The sequence below is a fragment of the Chrysochloris asiatica genome, unplaced genomic scaffold, assembly GCF_000296735.1.
Source record: "Chrysochloris asiatica unplaced genomic scaffold, ChrAsi1.0 scaffold00089, whole genome shotgun sequence".
Taxonomy (NCBI): Eukaryota; Metazoa; Chordata; class Mammalia; order Afrosoricida; family Chrysochloridae; genus Chrysochloris; species Chrysochloris asiatica.
This window is the reverse complement of record NW_006408607.1, coordinates 276,210-299,651: the sequence shown is the minus strand read 5'-3', so window position 1 is coordinate 299,651 and position 23,442 is coordinate 276,210. Positions and strand designations below refer to the sequence as shown.

At 42.2% G+C, this 23,442-nt stretch overlaps 1 protein-coding gene across 1 annotated transcript in view; it reads left to right on the top strand.

Moving 5' to 3' along the window:
- The window catches only part of GPR125 (G protein-coupled receptor 125), a 208,236-nt gene that overhangs the window by 48,529 nt on the left and 136,265 nt on the right, over window positions 1-23,442 (top strand). Inside the window, exon 2 of the mRNA XM_006866290.1 lies at window positions 16,389-16,460. Within this exon, the coding sequence (XP_006866352.1) occupies window positions 16,389-16,460 (72 nt within the window). The remainder of the gene's footprint in view (window positions 1-16,388; window positions 16,461-23,442) is intronic.

Below are 23,442 nucleotides of genomic sequence, written 5' to 3'. Positions count from 1 at the left end.
GTGGTTACGAATCAGGCTGCAAACCGCAAGGTCAGCAGTTCGAAACTACCAGCTGCTCCGCGGGAGAAAGATGAGGCGTTCTGCTCCCATAAAGATTAACAGCCTCGGAAACCCTGTGCAGGGTCGCTATGAGTCGGAACCGACTCCACGGCACATAACAACAACAACAACAACAACATATATATATGTATTAAAGCATTGTACTTGATTCCTACCCAGGCTTCTTCTTGTCTCCTTGTAAGCTGACAACTGTATTTCAGGTTTCTGCAAAGCAGGTTTTGCAGACAGTTGTATATTACAGTGAAGACAATCTTTTCATGTTAAATAAATTTCCAAAATGTTCCACCAAACACTTTAGATCATCTTCGATTCAGAATGAAAATTTACCGTGAACCTCTGAGAAGCAGGTAGCAATTTCTCAATGAAGAGTACCTAGGTGGCACAAACGGTTAAGCGTTTTATTACTAGTTGAGTGTTAGTTTGAATCTACCCCGAGGCCTGTTGAACTGCTTCTGAAAGATCATAATTTTGAAAACCCTATAGAATAGTTCTTCTGGTGTGGTGCTGGGAGTTAATGCTCTGGATTGCAAGGTCAGTTTGAATCACAAGGTCGGCGGTTCAAGCTCACCAACCACTCCTCAGAAACCCTATGCGAGGTCGCTATGGGTCGGAACCAACTTGACAGCCCTTAACAACAACAACAGCCAACATCCTGATTTGTCATTTGTGCATCACTTCTACTGCTATGCAAAAATGTTCTTAATTTCAGTTTTACTCATTTAAAAATATTTTTTGTTTTGAGCACTGTATTATTTCTTAGGGCTCCCAGAAACAAAGTGCCACAAACTGATTAGGTTAACACAACAGAAATTTACCTGCGCACATTTCTGGAGGTTAGAAATTTAAAACCAAGGTGTTGGTAGGGCTGAGCGCTTTTGAAGTCTGTAGGCGAGACACCCTTTCTTCCCTCTGCTAACCCTTTTTTGGGGGGCGTCCCAGGTATTCTGTGACTTACGTCAGCATTGATGTCATCTGTGCTGCCATTTTCACACAGCTGTCGTCTTCCCTGTGCGTCTTTTAAGGACACAGCTATATTGAATTGTTATTGTTAGTGCCATCGAGTCAGTTTTGATTCATAGCGATGCTGTGTAGGGTTTCTGAGGACCAACTGGTGGGTTTGAACCGGCGACCTTGCTGTTCAAATTGGCCTTGCGGTCTAGTGCTTATCCTACATCACCACACCAGGACTCCATTTAGGGCCCACCGTAATCCCATATGCCCTTCTCTTATATCTGCTGTGGCCCTGTTCCAAAAAAGGTACCAGTAGTTAGACTTTCAACATATGTTTTTGAAGAACACAATTTAAACCATCACAAGAAGTATCTGTGAAGTTATGGTTTGAGTTCGTATTACTAGTGTTAACACATTAGACAGAATGAGCAGGTACCATGGCTGCCGTACATAACGACAGTTGAGCGAGACTGGTGTGGTTGGAGCCCACGCTCTTGGTCTTGTTAGGAGACCGCATAGCACCTGGCATGTGTGGCAGCAGAAACTGGTAGATGAGAACATATGAGTTTCTGCATCACCTGGCCATTGTGTTAGTTGTGCCGTTGTTCAGTATACTTGGACCTGATGTAGTAGTCAGAAGACCCCTTGTTAAGTGCGTTCCCACACACTCACAAAGAGAATCGTTGTTGTTGTTGTTAGGTGCCATTGAGTCAGTACCGACCTTAGACACAGCAGAACGAAACACCACCTGATCCTGAGCCAGCCTCACTATTGTTGCCATGCTTGAGCCCATTGATGCTGCCACTTTGCCAGTCCATCTCGCTGGGCGTCCTCCTCTTTTTCTCGGACCCTCCACCTTAGCAAACATGATATCCTTCTCCAAAGAGAATACCCAAGGTGACTTACAGATAAGGCATTGAGGAATGGATAGGTTTAGTAACTTGTCTCCAGTCATAAAAGCCACTTGCTGGAGTTCAGATTCAAATTTTGGGCCTTTATAATGAGAGATTGCCTTCTGTCATTCTATAATTCCTAAGGAGGGTGGGCCTGGAAGCTGGAAAAGGGACCCCAAACACATTGGCCTGGCTTCCTTGCCTGGTGTGGTCCAGAACTGTTCCTTTCTCGTTAGAGAGTTCTAAGCATCTGATTCTCTTTCTTGGCAACTGGGGTTTGCATGTTGGGCAGTGTAAGTGGGCCACATGGAGAATGTGTGTGCTCAGGGGGACCCTAGGACTGTTTTGCTGGGATTCCAGCTTTGGTCTACATATGAGGGGTTACTGTTTCAGCAGGTACCTGTGAGATAAAAACTCATGCAATTGTTAAGTGAAGGGTGGCTCTATGGGTTTAGGCTATTTCATAATGGAACATGCATCGTCCTGCATTATGTGGTGGGGGTGAAGGGCAATAGGGATGGATGGGCTAGAATCCAAATCTGCCCCTCATTCTTCAGCCTCCAGGAAGAGGAAGGGTGGGGAAGAGGACCTCCACTCAGGAACTGATCCGGTTACAGCCCCCTAAGTGGTTATACAGTGAACCACATTTGTTTGCGTTTTCTTCTTTATTTCCAAAATTCTGTTGAAAAGGGTAGAAGAAATAGAAAACTATGAATAAGGGCTTAAAAATGAGAAAGGTGTTACAGTGGTTCAGAAACATAGAGGACCTGGTGGAGTAAGTAAAACAGACTGGCTCTGATTGATGGTGAAACTCACCAAAATGTGGGAACCAGAAAAATGAATTTTCTTGACAGAATCCTGGAAGGAGTCCCAAGAATTGAAACTGCAGGGAGTGGCCACCAAAGTGGGTACTGAGAGCGCATAGCTAGGAATTAATAACCAGGATCGCGTCTCTCAGAGGGGTTGACTCGGGGTGGGCTGGGGGATTCGTAGGGTTTGCCTGCCTGACAAAGCCATTTAGCTTAATTTTCAATCCAGGCAGTCTCTGGCTCAGACAATGTATTTGAGTTATGATGAACCACATTTAAAAAATGATTTGTGTACTTTTTATATGTTGTTGTTAAAGTGCCTTCAAGTTGCTTCTAACTCATAGCAAGCCTGTGTAGTGTTTTCTAGGAGCAGATGGTGGGTTTGATCTGCCAGCCTTGTGGTTAGCAGTCCAGTGCTTATGTATGTATTTAGTAAATAACTGTAAGTTTATATGTAATGTTGTTGTTGTTAAGTGCTGTTGAGTCAGTTCCAATCCACAGTGACCTCATATAGGGTTTCTGAGGAGCAGCTGGTGAGCTTGAACCACCAACCTTGCAGTTCAAACGGCTTTGCAGTCCAGCACTTTAACCCAAAGCACTACACTAGGATTCCTTATGCCAAAGACAAAGATCGGATTTATAAAGATACTGATAATAAAAGGCAATACTAATAAAAATGTTTTAAAAAGTGTTTTAATTAATGTCAGAACTGACTTCCGATGGAGTTGGGATGGAACTATCACATGTTGAAGATGAAATCCTGGTGTGGCAATGTAGGATAAGCACGGGACTGCAAACCCACCGCCAATCCATGTAAACCCCATACATAGTTGCTATCATTTGGAACCTACTCAGTGGCACTTAACAACAACAGCCTGTAAGACTAGAGATTCACCATCACAGATGCTGATTTGTGCAGGAAGGAGATGTCGTATAAGGTCCCTGGTATCTTTTGTGACCCCACTTTCCAAAGGTAGGGGATTTCTTGAGCCTTGAAATAAAGCCATTTTTGCTTCATCTGCTTTTCCTATCCATTTTCCTTTATTTCATGGATTCCTGGTATGGTGCTGTAGGATAAGCACCGGACTGCGAACCATAAGATCGGCCTTTCAAACCCACCAGCTGCTTCTCGGAAACCGTGTGCGGGGTCGCTATAAGTCAGAACTGACTCAACAGCACTTAACAACAATAGCAACAAAGAAATCCCCAGATCAACCAACACGTCTCAATCCAGACCCACACTGGTAAATATGAGCCAGCAACCAAGGCTGGTCAGTCAGTTGAACGAAAGTTAACAGAATGAGGTTGGCACCAGGCCGAATTTCTGGGGGAAAAGTTTTGCAGAATTCACATGCATAAGCTCAGATCCAGGAGAACAGCACATCCATAAAGCAAGAAACAGACTTTGGCTAAGGTGGGGTGGTGGTGTCAGAGAAAAGGATGTGCACTTGGAAGTTAACTGCAAGACTGTGATGTTCCAGAGGGCTGGCTGAGGTCTGTAGATGGACTAAGGGGGCAAAATGGAATCAACTGAGGACTTAGAAAAGTAGTGATCTGGAAAATTGAGCAGAAGATTCCTTCCAGAATTCAAAGCCAAAGGATTAAGAGGAGAATTCTGAAGCAAAATGAAAAGACATAGAAGGAGAGGATGGAAAAGAATAAAGCAGTTTGTATTTCTTTGCATCTATAACAGTGTTTAAGCAAGGGAACTAGAGAAACCGTACTTCTAAGTGGCTGTTGTTGTTAAGTGCCAGTGAGTCAGTTCTGTCTCTTAACAACCCTGTGTAGTGTTTCCAAGGAGACGCTGTTGAGTTTGAACTGCTAACCTTGCTGTTAGCAATCCAGTGCTTATCCAACGGCACAAGTGTTAGTTTCTTTTTTGCATATAATGAAATACTACTTATTTAGCACTGTAGTCAATACCCAGTCTTCTCATTGTTGTTAAGTGCCATTGAGTTGGTTCCTACCCAATGCAACCCTGTATAGGGTTTCTGAGGAGCAAGAGTTTGAACCTCCGAACCTCCGACCTTGTGATTCAAACTGACCTTGCAGTCTAGAGCTTATCTGACACACCAGTCTTCTTGTTGTTGTTTTTATTGTTGTTAAGTGCTGTTGAGTCAGTTTCGACCCATAACAACCCAATACAGGGTTTCCAAGGAGCGCTGGTGAGTGTAAACCACCAAGCTGGATGTTCAAACCGACCTTGTGGTTGAGTGCTTATTGTACAGCACCACACCAGGACTCCTATTTTCAAATAAAGAGCATAAAAATCTCTGTGTTGCGCTGATGCTGTGTAAAATTAGAATGTGTAAGTAATTTGGAGAAGATGGAATCCTGGTGTGGTGCTGTGGGATAAAGCACTGGTCCACAAGGTCAGTTTGAACCACAAGGTTCGCGGTTCAAACTCACCGGTTGTTCCTTGGAAACTTGATATAGGGTCCCTATGGGTCAGAACTGACTTAACGGCACTTAACAACAACAACAGCATTTGAAAATCTCAAATTGATATGAAAGTTTTAAAAATAATGAGAAGGAACCTCCATGCATTTTTGTAAATCCAGATTTCCCTTCTTTAACATTTTATCCCTTTTTTCAGTCACCTCAGTTTTGTGTGAAAGTGTTGAAGAATTGATGCATTTGAACTGTGATGTTGGGGAAGAGTATCAAAAGTCCCATGGACAGACAGAAGTACAAAGAAATCTGTGCTGGAAGAAGTCCAGCTACAATGCTCCCTGGAGGTCAGGAGGGCCAGACTTCGTCTCTCATACTTCAGACATATTATCAGGAGGGACCAGTCCCTGGGAAGGAAATCATGCTTGGTAAAGTGGAAGGTCAGAAAAGAAGAGGATGCCCCCCAGTGAGATGGATTGGCACAGTGGCTGTAGCAATGGGCTCAATTATAACAACAATTGGGAGGTTGGGAGGTTGGCACAGGATCAGGCATTGTTTTGGTTGGTTGTGCATAACGTTGCTATGGGCTACAACCCACTTGCCAAAACCTAACAACAATTAATTGTTTTTCTCTATGGTTCTGATACATGTTTGAAAAGAATCACTTGCAAATATGCTGTATACATACATCATAGCTTGTAGAGCTTTTTCATAAAGGTGATCTTGAGTTTTAACATCTGTACTGGGGAGAGTGTGGTGGCTTTATGGAATAAGCACTAAACTGTGACCCACAGGTTAGGTGGTTTTGACTTCAGCAGCTGGTCCATGAGAGAAAGATGAGGCTTTCTGCTCCCGACAAGCTTTACAGCATGAAAACTGTCTGCAGGGGCAGTACGAGCTGGAACGTACTCAACGGCACTTAATAACAGTGACAGTCCACTGCCATTGAGTCAGTTACTACTCATCGTGACCCTGGAGGAGGTTGTTGTGAAGTGCCATCGAGTCGGTTCCGACCCATAGCGGCCCTGGATAGGGTTTCCGAGGAGCAGCTGGTGAGCTTGAACCGCCAATCTTGCAGTTCAAATGGCTTTGCAGTCTGGCGCATTAACCCACAATGCCACACCAGGAGTCTTGTATGGGGGTTTTCAAAACTAAAAATATCCTAACTGAACCAGACAGTGTCATCTTTTCCCTAAGAATCAGCTGATGGGCTTGAACCACTGACCTTGTGGTTAGCATCACAGTGTTTATTTAACCCATGGGACTTAATCATCAGGGCTCATTTTGGAACCTTTGAAAACTTGAGGAAGGATAAGCACTGAACTGCTAACCGTAAAGTCAGAAGTTCAAATCCACCGATCTGTCCTTGGGAGAAAACTGAGGTTTTTTTTTTTTTTTTTTAACTCCTGTAAAGATTTACAGCCTTGAAAACTATACAGGGTATCAGTGAGTTTTGTTTTGTTAACTGGGACAAAAGTATTAAGTGGTGGTTTGAACCACCCAGCCACTTCAGAGGAGCAAAGACCTGGTGTTCTGCTCCCATGAAGGTTATAGTCAAGGAGACCTTATGGGCAGTTTTATAGTTGTAACAGTTGGAATGGAGGAATCGACTCGACCACACTCAACAACAACATGGAAGTTGGTAGAGTTTTGTGTGCGTGTTTCACTTGGTTAATGTAACAAGTTTTCTTCCCCCATCACCCTTGTCTCTGATTTAAGTAGGAGCCATTGGAAGTGTAAGTGTTTTCACTGCTAAGCTGGCAATTTAGGAGAGCTGAGTGTCCCCTGAATAACATTCTCTACTGTACGTGACCGGCCCCCAGCAGCCTCTCCTAAGTTGGAAAAGTCTGTGATCAGTATTGAGCAGTTAGCATTTCTGCTGCCTTTAATTATGATGACTGTCACATCCCACACGGTCTTCTGTGAGACTACTCTTTATTTCAGGGCTGCATCACAGTGAAGCCTTCATGTAGACATATTAAACCATAATTCAGGAATCACAGTTTACGTGTGTGCCAACAATGCAACAATGACAGCTGCAGAAACAGCCCTAAGAATCTCTTTCCTGATAGCTGGACATTTCTTTTGATACCAGTTTTAAGATGGTTCTGATTTCAGGCAAAAAACAAACCCAGACCCGTGGTCATCTTGTCGATTCCGACTCTTAGTGACACCCTGAAGAATCAAACTGCTCCTTAGGGTTTCTGAGGCGGTAAATCTTTACGGAGCAGCCAGTCTCTTCTTTGTCCCATGGGCAGTTGTTGGGTTTGAACTGCTGACCTTGCAATTAGCAGACCGGTGCTTTACCCACTACACCAACAGGACTCCATAGAAAGGTTAAAATGTGGGAAAAAGTAGCTTGTTGCTAAGTTCCATCGAGTTGGTTTCAACTCATAGAGAGAGACCCTGTGTAGGGCTTCTGAGCTTGCTGGTGAGAGCTTCAACTACTGACCTTGAGGTTCAACCCTACCTTGCAGTCCAGCACATTAACCCGTAATGTCACACCAGGGTTCCAAAAGTAGCTTCTTCTTGTTGTTTAAGTGCTATCGAGTCAGTTCTGACCCATAGCGACCCTGTACACGGTTTCCAAGGAGCGGCTGGTAAGCTTGAACTGTCGACCTTGCTGTTCAGACCAACTTTGCAGTCCAGCACATTAACCCACAGGGCCACACCAGGACTCCATTTTGCTGTTGTTTTTGTTAGGTGCCATTGAGTCGATACGACTCACAGCGACCCTTCGTACAACAGAACGAGTCAACCTCACAATCGTTGCCACACTTGAGCCCATTGATGCTGCCACTTTGCCAGCCCATCTCGCTGGGGGTCGTTCTCTTTTTCTCTGACCCTCCACCTTACCAAACATGGTACCCTACTCCATAGGACACTTTTGTTGCTATATTCAAAAAGAAAGAAAAGCATCTAGATATTTTCAGGTAGAATTTTTGATCTCTAGACATCCCAGAAGACACAGAGAAGGAGGAGTGAGACCAAGATTTAGACTGTTTGTCCATGCCAGTGGATGCCAGTAAAACTATAGACACTGCATCATTAAGTCCTCCAGGAATGATGTTTTTCCCCCCATCATAGGTTCCTTATTTTTGCTTGTTGTTGACAATATCCACAGTGGAACACACAGCCGTTCAGCAATTTCTGCATGTATCCTTTGCTGACAGCGATTCCATTCTCCCAAGTTGCACCACCGTTCTCACACTCCTTTCCCAAATTGTTCCTGCTCTGTTCACGGAAACATGCTGCCTCTGAGCTTCCTAGCTAGTGTTTTGAGTTGTCAGTTTGGTCTCATATACATAGCTCTTTAAAAAAGCATATAATGCTCAAGGCAACCATTCTATCTGGGAAGGATCTTTGAATATAAGAGTCATATCCAACTATAGTGATGTTTCATTCATTGATGGAACAAATGCAAGCCCTAAGGCCCTCTGGTCAGCACATGTCCAGGTGGAGCGCAGCAGTTTTATTGGAGGAAACAGTTAAGGAAGATACAGGGGGAGAATCTTATGGATGGAATTTGTGTCTTCCCACAAATTATACTGAACCCCTATCCCTATTATCTGTAAATATGACCTTATTTGAAAACAGAGACTTTCTTTGATTATGTTAAGAAGGCCAGGCTAGCATAAGGTGGGTCCTCAGCCTAATCCCTTCTGAGTGGTGCCTTATAAAGGGTTACCTGATCTTTGGATCTTGGCTGAAAGCAGGGAATACCAGAAAGATGTTTCCCTGTGTTTTATTGACTACAGAAAGGCTTTTGATTGTGTGGATCCTGACAAGCTACGGACAACATTGCAAAGTATGAGTATTCTGGAGCACTTAATTGTGCTCATGAGGAATTTGTACCTGGACCAAGAGGCAGTTGTTTGAACAGAAGGTGGGAACACTGAATGTTTTAAAATTAAGAAAGCTGTGCGACAAGGTTGTATTCTTTCAACATACTTATTCAACCTGTATGCTGAGCAAATAATCCGAGAACTGGGTTCTATGAAAAAAAACACAACGTGGCATCAGGATTGTAGGTAGCCTCATTAACAACCTGCTATATGCAGATGATACACCCTTGCTTGCTGAAAGTGAAGAGGACTTAAAACATTTACTGATGAAAATCAAAGAGCACATTGGATTGCATCTCAATGTAAAGAAAACAAAAATCCTCACCACTGGACCAATAAACAACATTCTTATCAACGGAGAAAAGATTGAAGTTGTCAAGGACTTCATTCTTCTTGGATCAACTATCAACACTCACGGAAGCAGCAGTCAAGAGATCAGATGATGTATTGCATTAGGCAAATCTGCTGCACAGGAACTTTTTTAAGTGTTGAAGAGCCAAGATGTCAGCTTGAGGACTAGGGTGCGCCTGACCCAAGCCATGGTGTTTTCAATAACCTCATATGCATGCCAAAGCTGAACAGTGAATAAGGAAGCTTTTATTCTTTTGAGTTATGGTGTTGGAGGAGAACATTGGAGAGTTACGGTGTTGTGGTGTTGGAGGAGAACATTGGAGAAAGTGCCATGGGCTGCCAAAAGAATGAACAGATCCCTGTTGGAAGAAGTGCAGCCAGAGTGCTCCTTGGAGGCCAGCATGGCCAAACATTGTCTCTCATACTTCCGACATATTGTCAGGAGGGAGCAGTCGCTGGAGAAGGCTGTTATGTTTGGTAAGGTGGCGGGTCAGAGAAAAAGAGGAAGACCCCTAATGAGATAGATTGGCCAAATGGCAGCATCAATGTGCTCAAGCGTGGCAACAATAGTGAGGTTGGCCCAGGATCAGGCAGTGTTTCGTTCTGCTGTGCATAAGGTTGCTGTGGGTCAGTACTGACTTGATGGCACCTGACAACAGCAACAATCTTTCGGAAGATGAATTGTGCATCAAAGTCAGGAATTCTGGTTGCTTCTTTATAAATGACACTGTTTAGAGTTTATTTTGCATAAATCTGCCCTTACAGTGTCAGATGTCTAGCATTAGTGGTTCATACTTGTCACTGGTTCGGCCAGCAGTGCCTCCACAGATTTTCAGTCAGGACCTCTACTGGGCAGGGCAGAACCAGCTGCAGCGGTAAGCTGGATTGCTGTTTAATGGTGACATGCCAGTCATTTTTCTTTAGAAGATTTCAGCAGTTCAAACGCCTCAATTGTCAAAGCTCACACCTTCCCAAAATGACAGAGTAGAACTACCCCATAGGGTAGCTGACTTCCACATCTTTTTCCTGCAGAGCACCTAGTGGGTTTGAACCGCTGACCTTGTGATTATTAACAGACTAGACCTGAACCTCATCAGTGCCAGTTGGGCTCCATTCAGATGTTAATATGGGGCTCATTCAAAGAGTATTGCTGCTAGGGTTCCAGTTCATACATGTTGTTGTTGTTAAGTGCTGTGTTGTCTGTTACAACTCACTCTCATAGCGACCCTGTGCAGGGTATCCGAGGAGCTACTGGTGAGCTTGAACCACTGTCCTTGCAGTTCAAAGGGCATTGCAATCTGGTGCATTAACTCACAGCACCACAGTTTTATTCCCAACAGAATATATTTCAACATATATTGGTGATCAGTGGATGGCCGCATCCAAGTTCTCTTAGTAATACACTTGTCTTAGTCTTGTCAGTGCCTTCAAGTAAAAGGTCCAGTCCAAACAGTAGCTTCCAATGGATCTTCTGGGCTAGTTAAATTCAAGGCAGAGAGGTCAGTTCAGAAGGTATGGTGACGATTTTAGGGATTCCAAACGTGGGGTACTCTTTTGTTGTTGTTGAAGTTTCTGTTGTGCAATGGGTGAAGATTTACTAAGCAGATCAGTTTTCTATTCAACAATTCATGCACATTTTATTTCATTTCATTGACTGCAATTCCTACAATGTAATTAAAATAAAACATCGCATTTTCTCTCTGTGTTTCCTGCTTCCATTGCTCTTTCTCTCTTAGCCCCTGTTAGCTTTGTCCTAAGGGTAATGCTTCCCTTTTGATTGCAAGTGGTTGATTATTCTAAGGTGTGCATACCTCCCTTTTTAGTGTTATTGTGACCCTTTTGTTGTTGTTAAGTGCCGTGGAGTCTAGGAGACTAGTGGGTTCTGACCCATAGCGGACCCCCACCCCCTCTCCCCAGTAGGGTTTCAGGAAGTCCTGGTGTGGCGCTGTGGGTTAATGTGCTGGAATGCAAAGTTGGTGTGAACTGCAAGGTCTGCGGTTCAAGCTTATCAGCTGCTTCTAGAAAACCCTATACAGGGTTGCTATGGGTTGGAACTGACTCGATGGTGCTTAACAACAACAACAGTCCATTTATATGGTGGGAATTCAGACATTGGCTAGAAAAGCTATATCCAGTAAATTCAAAGCACCACAGTGGATGTAGGGCCCATCAGATTCCCCACGTCTGTCACGTGATGGCTTCTGTGTGGCAGTGATTTTGGAAGCCGTGCCCCTGGTGTTTCACATACCAGCAGGATCATGCTTGATTAACAGTTTTCTTTCTTTTGTTTAATTGAGTGAAGGTTTGCAGAGCAAATCATCAGTTTTATATCCAACAAATCATATACTTCATTTCAATGATTGCAGTCCCCTCCCTGTACCGTATTTACCACTGTTCCCTGTAATTCTTGTACTCCTCCCTGTGTCTTCCTGTACCTTCATCTTTCTTCAGACAGCCTCCCTCCTGTATATTGCCTTTCCTGCCACCTGACATTAACATGTGTGGTGTTGTGCACTGCACTGTAAACCATGAGGTCGGCAGTTTAAACCCACCAGTTGCTTTTCGGAAGCCCTATACAGAGTCATTGTGAGTCGGAACCGACTTGATGATACTTAACAACAACAGCTATCCTTTAGCAAGTGAAGCTTCCAGACTAAGAATAAAGGCCTGATGATCTATTTCTGAAGATTAGCCAATGAAAACCCCGTAAGTCACAAGAGAGAACTGTCCAATATAGTGCTTTAAGCTGAGTCTCTTAGCACCCGTGGACTGCACAGCCCAATGATTGTGAGGGTGTTGTGGGGCCCAGCAGCACTTTGTTCTATTGCACATGGAGTTGCCATGAGAATTCAGGTCGATTCTCACAATAACAAATCCTGGAGGATCTCATCTCCAAACATCTGCAAAGACCCTTTTTCCCCACAGGAGGTCACATTCACGGATTCTAGGTGGACCATATCTTCTGCAGGGCCACCCTTCACCCTACTTCAATAATCCAGGAGCCAGGTTACCTACGTTCTCTAATGATTTATCTGACTTTTCCTTCCAAGGGTTGATTTTGAGAATTATAGTCATAACCCTGGACCTGAATATTTCATGCTGTTGAAATTGATTTTCGAATTGCCCTTTAAAAAGGATCCTGACCTTGTGTCTGTCACAGTACGTGTGGGTCTGTTAGTTTTCAGTGATTCATCCCATTCTGAGACTTGCAGGATCAAGCAACTGAAAATTTCTAATATTTAATTTTTAATTCTTCTGCTCTGTAAGCTTTTGATGTTTAAAAAAAAAACGTCTGCAGTAAGTCTGTCTCCTTTTTCAAGTTTCAGCATAAATGATAGACTGAGCTAACTTGGAGCTGTGTGCACTGAGAGCAATAGACCTCACACTTCTTGTGGTGTTTAAATTCAAGAGGCATGATCCCAGAATAGCATTCCTAAGCATTGTCTATAGATCATGTGGTGTTAGCATCATTAGTATAGAATAGAAATGGGTGTATATAAGCTTTATATAACTTTGGTCAAGTTTTATACTTTTCATTTAGTTACCTCCTAGAAAGTTTGAAATTTCAAAGCTGTCAGCAAAAATATTGATTATGAATGGGCCTTGGCTTTATAATGATACATGATATTATGCATTTGCTAGTTCCATAGTCCCCCATTTCAAAATTGAGTATAAAAGCTGTCCACAAAATAGATTTATCCATCCTGATCCAGTTTTCTTGCACAAAATCCTTAAACACATCAAGTAATGTGTAGACTGAATATATTAACATGAGGTTGTAAACTATATTTTTAAGGTTACAGTTATAACTTTTTAAGTGTGATAAAATGCCTTCCTTTTTTACTTTCCTCAATAAAATCTATCATTTATCGTGCTAAAGCCTTTATGGCCGAGCAAATGACAATCCTTTTGCAGAAGCGATACTGAATCTCTGCGAACGTAATTCAGTCACTACCTGGGCAGTTTTTCATGAACCACTTCCACATTTGGTTTTCATTTTTCTTTCAGAGGTGGGATACTGATAATCATTTAGCGTGGTCGCTGGTGTAACGTCCCCTTTTTTCCTTCCTTTGGTTTGTTGGTTATGAATTTTCAACCACCGTATAAAGTTCATCAGCTCTGCTCATTAAAACATGAATAATCTTAGAAATTTAAATAAACCGGAAGAAATCTTGCTGATCATTTTTGTTGCATTTTTTTCCCTTGCAAACAGTGAAATTGAAGTCCAACTATAAAAGTGGATTGTCATGAAACTACGCACTTTATTAGTGTATGTTAGGTACGCTTGAGCTGGTCGATTCGTAGTGACCCCAGTCACAATACAACCAAACCCTTGCCTGGTTCTACACCATTCCTGTGATTGATTCCTGATTGGATTATTGTGATACAAAGGTTTTTTATTGGCTGGGTTTTATACATAGATTGCCAGACCTTTCTTCCTAGTCTTTTTGAGTATGGTAAGTTCTCTGAAACCAGTTTAGAATCATAGCAACATGTAAACCACCAGTGTCCAATGAGCGCTGGTTGTGCATGACGTGCACTAGCCAGGAATTGAACCCTGGTGTCCAGTATGGAAGATGAGAATCCCACTCTAATTTTGTGTTCTTACAAATGATGAGATTGAAGTCTGTTGTAAAAACGTGCAGTTCCTCTCATGAAACTAAGTCATTTGTTGTTGTTAAAGTGCCTTCAAGTGGGTTCCAACTCAAAGCAACCTGATACAGGGTTTACAAGGAACGACTGGTGGTTTTGAACCACTGACATTGGGATTAGCAGCTCAGTGATTATCCTGCAGTGCCACACCAGGACTCCACAAATCATTCATTGTTGTTGTTAAGTGTTGTTGAGTCTGTTCAGACTCTTAGCGACCTTGTATAGGGTTTCCAAGGAGTGGCTGGTGGGTTGAATTGCTGACCTTGGGTTCGCAGTCCAGTGCATATCCTGTCACACGGAGACTTCAAGTTATTCATTGTTGTTGTGATTGTTGTTGTTGTTAAGTACTGTGGAATCTGTGCCTACTCATAGCGACCCTGCACAGGGTTTCCAAGGCTGTAAATCTTTACGGGAGCAGAAAGCCTCATCTTTCTCCCATGGAACGGCTGGTAGTTTCGAACTGCCGACCTTGAGGTTAGCAGCCCAATTCGTAACCACTACGCTACCAGAGCTCCTTGTTGTTGTTATTAAGTACTATCAAACCAGTTCAGATTCATAGTGACTCTGTATATGGTTTCCGAGGGCAGGTAGCTTGTGTGTTTGAACTGTTGACCCTGTGATTCCCAGTCCAGTGCTGTGCCTACAGCTCCACACGAAGAATTGTTGTTAAGTGCTGTCAAGTCTTAGATATTCTTTGTCTGAATATATGCATATGTTTTGACAAGATACGGGATACACTGTACTTCTAACCTAGCTTTAGATTGCACACAATTTTTCCATGTTAAAAAATAAAATATCATTATCATGACTTTTTAGTTCCGTATGCTGGAAATGCAAATCATTAGTAGTTAAACAAACAAACAAAGCAAAGGGATTTTTTTTTTTTTTAACGTACTGGGGAAGTTGAAAGATGAGGCTGCTTTCAGTAGTGGCTGGATCCAGGAGCACCTGATCACATTATCAGGTTTTCTCTTGACCTCTTGTCTCTTTCTACTCTTGTTTTATCCTCCCGACTTTCTGTTTTGCTGGGAGGGAGTCTCTCTTTTGTTTTAGTTGGAACAGAAGTACCAGGGCTTACCCTTACAGTAGGACCATCATCATTGGTCTAAAACATTGCTTGTCAGGACCATGGAGCCGGAGTTCCCCCATAGCAAGTACCGTTGCTCCCCTGTTGTAGAGGGTCTCCTTTGCTCAAGACACCTTTAGTGGCTATCTGTTGTCCCTGTATAATTAGGAAGACTACCACCCCCTTTCATTCTTTGACCTGCTCTGGCTTGAATGTTGATCATACTTTGTGGAGACTTTAACTGTGGAGTATTTCTGAGATTTTGGCTTGTTTGTGTTTAGTTCCCAGGTGCCAAGGATCCCAGCTAGTCTTACACAGAATTGCTGTATTACCCCATTCCAGGGGTACCATTCACGATGAACCCACTGTGGAGAGTGCCCCTGAAGTTGCATGATGCTGTGTGACATGGAGGTCTTGCACTCCAGTAGCATGCTGTTTGATCAACACTGGTGTAATGTTGGAGAAAATAGATTTGCAGTCCGGATTTAAATTTCTGGCTCTGCACCGTTGATAGGTTTATTGAACTGTTCTGTGTGCCTTGGTTTTCTCATATTCCTTAGCTTGAGCCCACCTCCTTTCAAAATCTTATATGGGTCCTTTAGCATTTTCACCTTATTTATGGAAACTCTCCATTCAAATTCAAATTGCAGAAGCAGCATAAAGTCTCTGCCCCTAAAGAGGAAGCAGGCTTATGTTTACTTTGTCACGACTTAGGCAAGCCCTGCCTCTGGAGAAGTTCCACTGTGACTACTTTTAACTGAGTTTTTATTTCAGTTCATTTTTCTAAGAATCTTTTTTAAGTACCTGAGAGATAATATCACCATGCATCAATATGTGAGCGTGGGTAAAGGGAACATTTACATACAGAAGACTTGTGGATTTTGAATGCTGTTAAATTACAAATAGTATTAAGTATTATTCAAATGATATCTAGAAGATACTTTAGTTCTTTGTCAGGATAGTATTTTATAGAGAATATGTAATACGTTTTTCTATTTAGTTACCAGTTTTTGAATCAGTTCTCCCATAAATGTAAGACTAGCAAAGGTAAGATGAATAATCATATAAATCTACATAGCATTCTTTATCTGTATACGGAGTGTCGGGAAAGCTCCTCTGTTCTGTGTTTTCTCCTGTACCATGTGAAAGTTTTGATTCAGTGTGACAGATGTGTGAATGAGCTATTTGAGGTGGGTTCTCAAAGAAAGGGCAAGGCATTCTCGTTTTGTCAGGCATCTCAAAAACTATTTGGGTAATAAATGATTTCTTAGAATTCCTTGTGGGTTTCAGCATAAGAAGCTAAATGATTTTGACATTAGTGATGTACCTGTATTAGCCACTTAACCTTTTTTTCCCTTCTCGTTTTTAGGATTCTGAGTAACAATAAAATATCCGAGCTGAAGAATGGCTCATTTTCTGGGTTAACTCTTCTTGAAAGACTGTGAGTATTCTTTCATGATCATTCCTTGTTATCCAGTCATGTCACTCATAGGCTGTGTGGGTGTGGGCCATGCTGGTTGCATGTCAGATGGGATGACAAGCTAATGACTTGGTATAAAAATTCTGCATGGTTTCAGCAGGAGTTTCTTATTTTTATGAAAATATCCCTGTAGTTAAAACAACAAAGACATTTTTCATAAGGCCAGCTTCCGTATAGAAATACACCCGCACAGGTAAAACTTGATGCTGACTTACTTCTAAAGCTTTCAGGTCAGAGCTGTCATTGTTGCCCAATGATAATGATGCGTAGAGTCACATGACTTCATCTACATGCCCTTCAAGTACACGCTGTTGTTTTGGCTGCCAGTGTTTTTAATAGCACGTTTTTGTCAATTTTTCTGGTGTTTTAGCTATAATAGTGTGTGAGTTGTTGTTATTATGTACTATCAAGTTGGTTCTGACTCATAGAGACCCTATATAGGGTTTTCCGAGGAGCGACTGGTGAGCTTGAACCACCGACGTTGTGGTTCAAACCAAATTGACCTGCGATCCAGTGCTTATCATACAGAGCCATGCCAGGACTCCAGTGTGGTAGTTAGTATTTTTTAAAACCTATATCAATACACTTTTTCTGAGAAAGAAGTAGTAATTAAAGGAAAAGAAAGAGAAAAATCAAAAAAGGCTGCTGCTCAGTTACTAATGATGTAACTAATCATGTAAGTCAGTGTAGAAAGATTTTATACATTTTGTTTGTGTGTGTGTGTCTATCCATATATATATATATTTGTATGGCGCTGTGGGTTAATGTGCTAAACTGCAAGATTGCTTTGAACCGCAAGGCTGATGGTTCATGGTCACCAACTGCTCCTTGGAAACCCTATACAGGGTCACTATTAGTCAGTACTTACTCAGTGGCACTTAACAACAACAACAACATACATTTATATACATATATGTATATAGATGTATATATACATGGAGTCCTGTGGGTTAATGCGCTAGACTGCAAGGTTAGTTTGAACCTGAAGGTCAGCAGTGGTTCTTTTTGCTCCTCAGAAACCCTATACAGGGTCGCTATACACTTTTGAAAGTAAATATTGAATTGTATTCCAACATGTTACTATGAGAATTTTAAAGAATTAAAAAAAAAAACAACTAATTGCTTAAAGTAGGGACAGGTGAATTTTTTGAGAGCTAGACAGATAAATATTTTAGAACGTATGATTTCTGTTGTGCTTACTCAGTCTTGCCATTGTAATATGAAACTAGCCAAAGACCGTAAATAAATGAATGGGTACATATCTTCTCACAAAACAAAACAAAACAAAACAAAACAAAACAAAACAAAAACTTTATAAAAGCATGCAATGGATCCTAGTGTATTGACTGTTATTTAAAGCATGGATGTTGTTTTGAGAGTCTTCCTCATGAAATCTGTTTACTATGTAAGATAGAATTGAACAAAGAAAAACTTAAGATAAACTTTTGGAATCACTTTGATATTTTGTTTCAGATGTTTTTGAATATGATACTTAACATTTTGTATTTTTGGTTAGAGTTTACAAAGAAAATTAGGTTCCTGTATGACAGGTTCATACACGTTAGTGTTGTATTCTTTCAGTATACTTACACAGTCTGTGTGCTGAGTACATAATCCTAGAAGCTGGATTTTATGAAGGGAGAATGTGGCTTCTGGATTACAGGAAGACTCATTAACACTCTCTATTATGCAGACGACAGAACCTTGTTTGCTAGAAGTGAAGAGGACTTAAAGTCTTACTGGTGAAGATCAAAAACTATAACCTTCAGTATGAGTTGCACCTCAATATAAAGGAAACTAAAATCCTCACAATGGGAATAGCATCACGATAAATAGAGAAGAAATTGAAATGGTCAAGGACTTTATTTTGCTTGGATCAACAGTCAACACTCATGGAAGCTGCAGTCAAGAAATAAATGATGCTTTATGTTAGGCAGGTCTGCTGCAAAAGAACTCTTTAAAATGTTAAAGAGCTAAGATGTCAGTATGAGTTGTGTCTGACCCAAGCCATGATATTTTCAGTTGCCTCATCGTCACATGAAAGTTGGATAATGAATAAGGAAGACCGTAGAAAAACCAATGCATTTAAATTGTGGTGTTGGCAGAGAATATTAAAAGTACTGTGGACTGCCAGAAGAACAAGCTAATCAGTCTTGGAAGAAATAAAGCCAGAATGTTCCTTAGAAGCCAGAATGGTGAGCCTTCACCTCTCATTCTTTGGACATGTTGTCAGGAAGGACCAGTCCCTGGAGAAGGACATCATGCTTGGTAAAGTGGAGGGTCACTGAAAAAGAGGAAGATCTCCAATGAACTAGATAGACACAGTAACAGCAACCGTGGACTTAAACATGGCAATAATTCTGTTGTGACTAGGGACGCTGAGAGTCAGAGCTTACTTGAGGGCACCGAGCAACAGAATCAATTACATGACAGTTTTGTCCAAATTGTTCAGTGACAGTTTGTTACATATTTTCTGGAACTGTGTTCTGGTGGTTCTGTTTCTAGCAGTTGAATTTCCTTGGTTCCTTATCGTCTCTCGTTCTTGTTTATTTTTTTCCTCCTTAACTTTTTATTGTGAACTGAGTGAAGGTTTACCAACAGGATTATCAACTTTATGTTCAACAAATTAAACACTTTGTTTCATCTCAGTGGTTACAATCTCCTCCCTGCAACAATTATCCTACATCTAACTTGTAGACTCCCCATATATATCTCATATTTCACAAATGAACAAAGTAAAAATATTAGAAGTGCACATACAAGCCCCCAAAATATATTCATTTAAATGCCCAAAAGAGCACCTTCTGCAGGCCAGTGTCCTGCTTGCAGGCACGAAGCTTTCCTCAGCCCATGGGTACAGAGCCCGTAGCTGCTCTGTCTCTCTCTGCCACCATCTCTGCTGTCTCCTTGTTTCTAGGGAGTCTTCTCATCTTTGCTTTGGAGTAATTGTTGACCTTTTGGTCTCATATTAATGTATTTTTAATGAATTACCATACTCTCAATCAATAGCTTTGATTTTGTGTACCATCTCATTTTACTAAAAGGTGTTTTCAAGGGAAGTTTTGGTTCCAGATTTAAATCCTAGGGTTACAGTCTCAGGGAGTCCTCTGGTGTCAGCTGGACTCATAAATCTGGACTTTGTTGTAGGAATTTGAGTTCTGTTTGTGTTTTTCTCCCATTTAAGCAGGGTCCATCAATTGTGGCTCTAGTCACAGTGGTTGGTAGTGACAGCTGGCCACCAGCTAGTCCCTCTGGTCTCATTGTAGATGAGGTCATGGCTTGTGGAGGCTATCGCTAGTCTTGTAGACTGGTTTCTTCTCTCAAATGATAGCCTTTTGCTCTGCAGCCAGACCTAGTTTTTGCTTATGATCAGATGTGTTATAAGTTGTTGTGAAGTGCCATTGATTCGGTTCTGATTCATAGCGACCTTGTATAGCGTTTCTATACAACTAGGAAGGTTGAACCATCCACCTTTCGGTTCAGCTGACCTGCAGTCCGGTGCATTAACCTGCACTCTGTGTTAGAAGTAACACTCATTATTTTTAAGTTTGTCAATCATTTTGTGTTTGTTGCTGCCATTGAGTCAATTCTGACTCATAGTGACCCCGTAGGGTTCCCGGGGAGCATGTTTGAAGCACTGACCTTACGGTTAGCAGCTTAGTGTTGATCCCACAAATGTCACATTGGCACTTTATTTTAGACAATGGCTATTTATTTTGTTTTATTCTGATTGATTAGTCCAAGTTCATATTTTACATTACTAAGACATTTAGCATAACTTTTCAGAATGCATAAGGCGGCAGCTAGCTGTATTGTGAATAATTCTACTTAACGTTGAATTAAATATTATTCTCATTTTTATTAAGTCTGTTTGCCCTGCTTCATTTTCTGTATTTTTCTGTGACTGGTTTCAAGCGACAATTCATTCTTTTGCAGTTTTGGGCATTGTAGGTGTGAATTGAGGGTGTAAAGAGGCCAGGCTCTCTCTGAAGGATTTAGGGAAGAACTTTTCTTGTTTCTTCCAGCTCTGGTTTGTAGCAGTAGAGTTCTTGTCTTCATCTTATTTACATTGTCTCTTCTTTTATAGATATCCCACTCAGCTTGGATCAGGGCCTAACCTACTCCAGTATGACCTCAGATTATTATAGTTGATTATATAAAGGGAGCCCGAGGCGGGGGCTGCTAGCCTCAGAGTTGGAGGTTCAAGCCAACCAGCCACTGTACAGTTTATAGCGTTAGAAACCCTATACTGGATCACTATGAGTTTGAATTGACTTGATGATGCTGGGTTTGGTTTAATTATATCTTCAAAGGTTCTGTTTCCAAATAAAATGCCTGTTTATGTATACATACTGGTTTTGAATGGGGCTGCTAATCTCACGGTCAGCAGTTCGAAACTCCTAGCTGTTCTGCAGGAGAAAGATGAGGCATTCTGCTCCCATAAAGATTTTATGGAAACCCCTGTACAGGGTCGCTATGAGTTGGAACTGACTCCACGGCACACAACAACAACATGTGTATATATGTGTGAAGTTCTGGTGTGGTGCTGTAGGCTAATGCACTGGACTATAGAATTGGTATGAACCACAAGGTCAGTTCAAACTCATCAGTCGCTCCTTGGAAACCCTATGTAGGGTCAATATGGGTTGAAACCTACTCAATGGCACTTAAAAACACATGTGTATGTATGTCTGTATACATATATAAGGGAGCCCTGTGGCACTGTATGATAAGCATTGAACTACTAATTGCAAGATCGGTAGTTTAAACCCACCAGCAACTCCTCAGAAACCCAGTACAGTGAACTGTATTATTGGATTTTTCTGGGCTATTGTAGTTGTGGAAGAAGATGGCCAGGCCTTTCTTCTGTCGAACCACTTGTTGTTAGGTGCCATCGAGTAGGTACCAACTCATAGTGACCTTATGCACAACAGAAAGAAACACTGCCCCGTCCTGGGCCAACCTCAAATTGTTGCCACGCTTGAGACAGTTGGTGCTGACAGTTTGCCAATCCATCTCTCTGGGGGTCTTCTTCTTTTTCCTCTGACCCTCCACCTTACCAAACATGATGTTCTTGTCCAGCTACTGGTCCCTTCTGAGAATATGTGTGAAGTATGAGAGATGAAGTTTGTCCATCCTGGCCTCCAAGAACACTCTGGTTGCACTTCTTCCAACACAGATCTATTGGTTCTTTTGGCAGCCCATGGCACTTTGAATATTCTCCTCCAACACCATAACTCAAAAGCATTAATTCTTCTATGGTCTTCCTTATTCACTTTTGCGTGCAACTGGAAGCTTCAAATTGCCAACCTTTGGGTTAGCAGTGGATGACCACCCGCTTGTGCCAGCCAGACTCTTTCACATCAGTTATAAAATGGGCCAAATGCTCATTCCTGAAGCGGTGAAGCAGGGACTCTCCTTAGCCCAGGTCAGGTTTGGAGGGGAGGGTGTGGTTGGCAACCCAGAAATGCTTTCTGAACCCTCACTACCCGTGGACTGGTGTAGTTCCGGGAGGCCCTCTCCAGTTTCCTGCGGGATACTCTCTTCCTTGCAAACCAGAGCCATTGTGGTTGATAAATAATACCCTCAACATGTAGCTTGTTGTCAGACAGTTAGTAGGTGCTTGCTAAATAATTAAAGGAATCAGTGGGGTCTTCCCTTTTCCAAAAAGGAAGGATGACAGGCACTTCTATGTTATAAATAGTTGTCTGTTGTGTTTAGGAACACGCTTTAATTTTGGCACCTAGGATAGATGTTGTTGTTTATATGCATCATAAAAAGTGTGCAGAGCATAGCTAATGTTCTATGTGCTGGTGTGAATTACTACCCTTTTCACATTTCCTTTTCAATTTCCTTTGTCTTTGACCTTATTTTCAGCCATTTGTTGGTAATAAATCTCTGTATATGTTGCAAACATTATACTCATTTGCCATTTGGGGTGATATTAAGATGCTGTTATGATTGTTTTTAGCCAGGGGCGGGGTGCTGTTTATACCTGCATCCCATAATACCCCTCTCTCCTATGTGGAACCACAGAGAGCGGGCCTCTGAACACAGGGGTCTCTGAAGGACCATTTTATTCTGGAGCTCTTTCTTGAAATCCCATTGATGACTGGAGATTGGGCCTCGTCTTGTGGAGAATGTCTTTACCTCAGTTGCCCATGGCTCTTCATTCCCTCTGGCCTGATCCTGGCCTCTCTGGTGCTGTGTGAGGTAGCCCTGCCTGCCTTGGGTTGGCCCTGCAAGCAGAAGGATGGTGTGTCCTGGGCTCTGGCTGAGGAAGGAGAGGAAGGGAGAAGAGTCACTGAGAATCACCCTCCCAAGCTGTCCCCTGAGCCCCAGGCAGTATTCCTTACTTGGTTCTGCAGGTTACTATTGGAACTGGAGGTAGAAAAGGTAGGCCCAAGGCCTTTCTTGGAGGTCCTTGGCCTCTGTTTCACTTTTGTTTTAGGTGTCAGAGACAGCCAAAAGACATCCCAGAATCAAAGACTGATGGACATCATCCTACACCTTAACTAGCCTAGCCCCATTTTTCTTCCTTGGCCATGGAAGCAGGTGTTGGGGCCTTGGGGAGGACAGGCGCAGTGAAGCTGGTAGCTTATCCTCTCTGAGAACTGGGCGCCATCTTTTTTATACAAGGACACCTCGGAGATACTGCGGGCTGGGTTACAGATAAAGTGAGTATTGCAGGAAAATGAGGCACCTGAATTTTTTGTTTCCCAGTGTTTGGTTTGTCCCTGTAGGGTAAGCACTAGACTGCTAATTGCAAGGTCCCAGCTGCTTCTTGGGACGCCTAGACAGGGTCGCTGTGAGTTGTAACATACTGGACAGCACTTAGTCAGAACTCAAATACAAGGTGTGGTTGTAGGATCAGAACTGGACTGGTAACCACAAGGTCGAAGTTCAGATCCATTAGCTGCTCCTTGGAAACCCTAGACAGGGT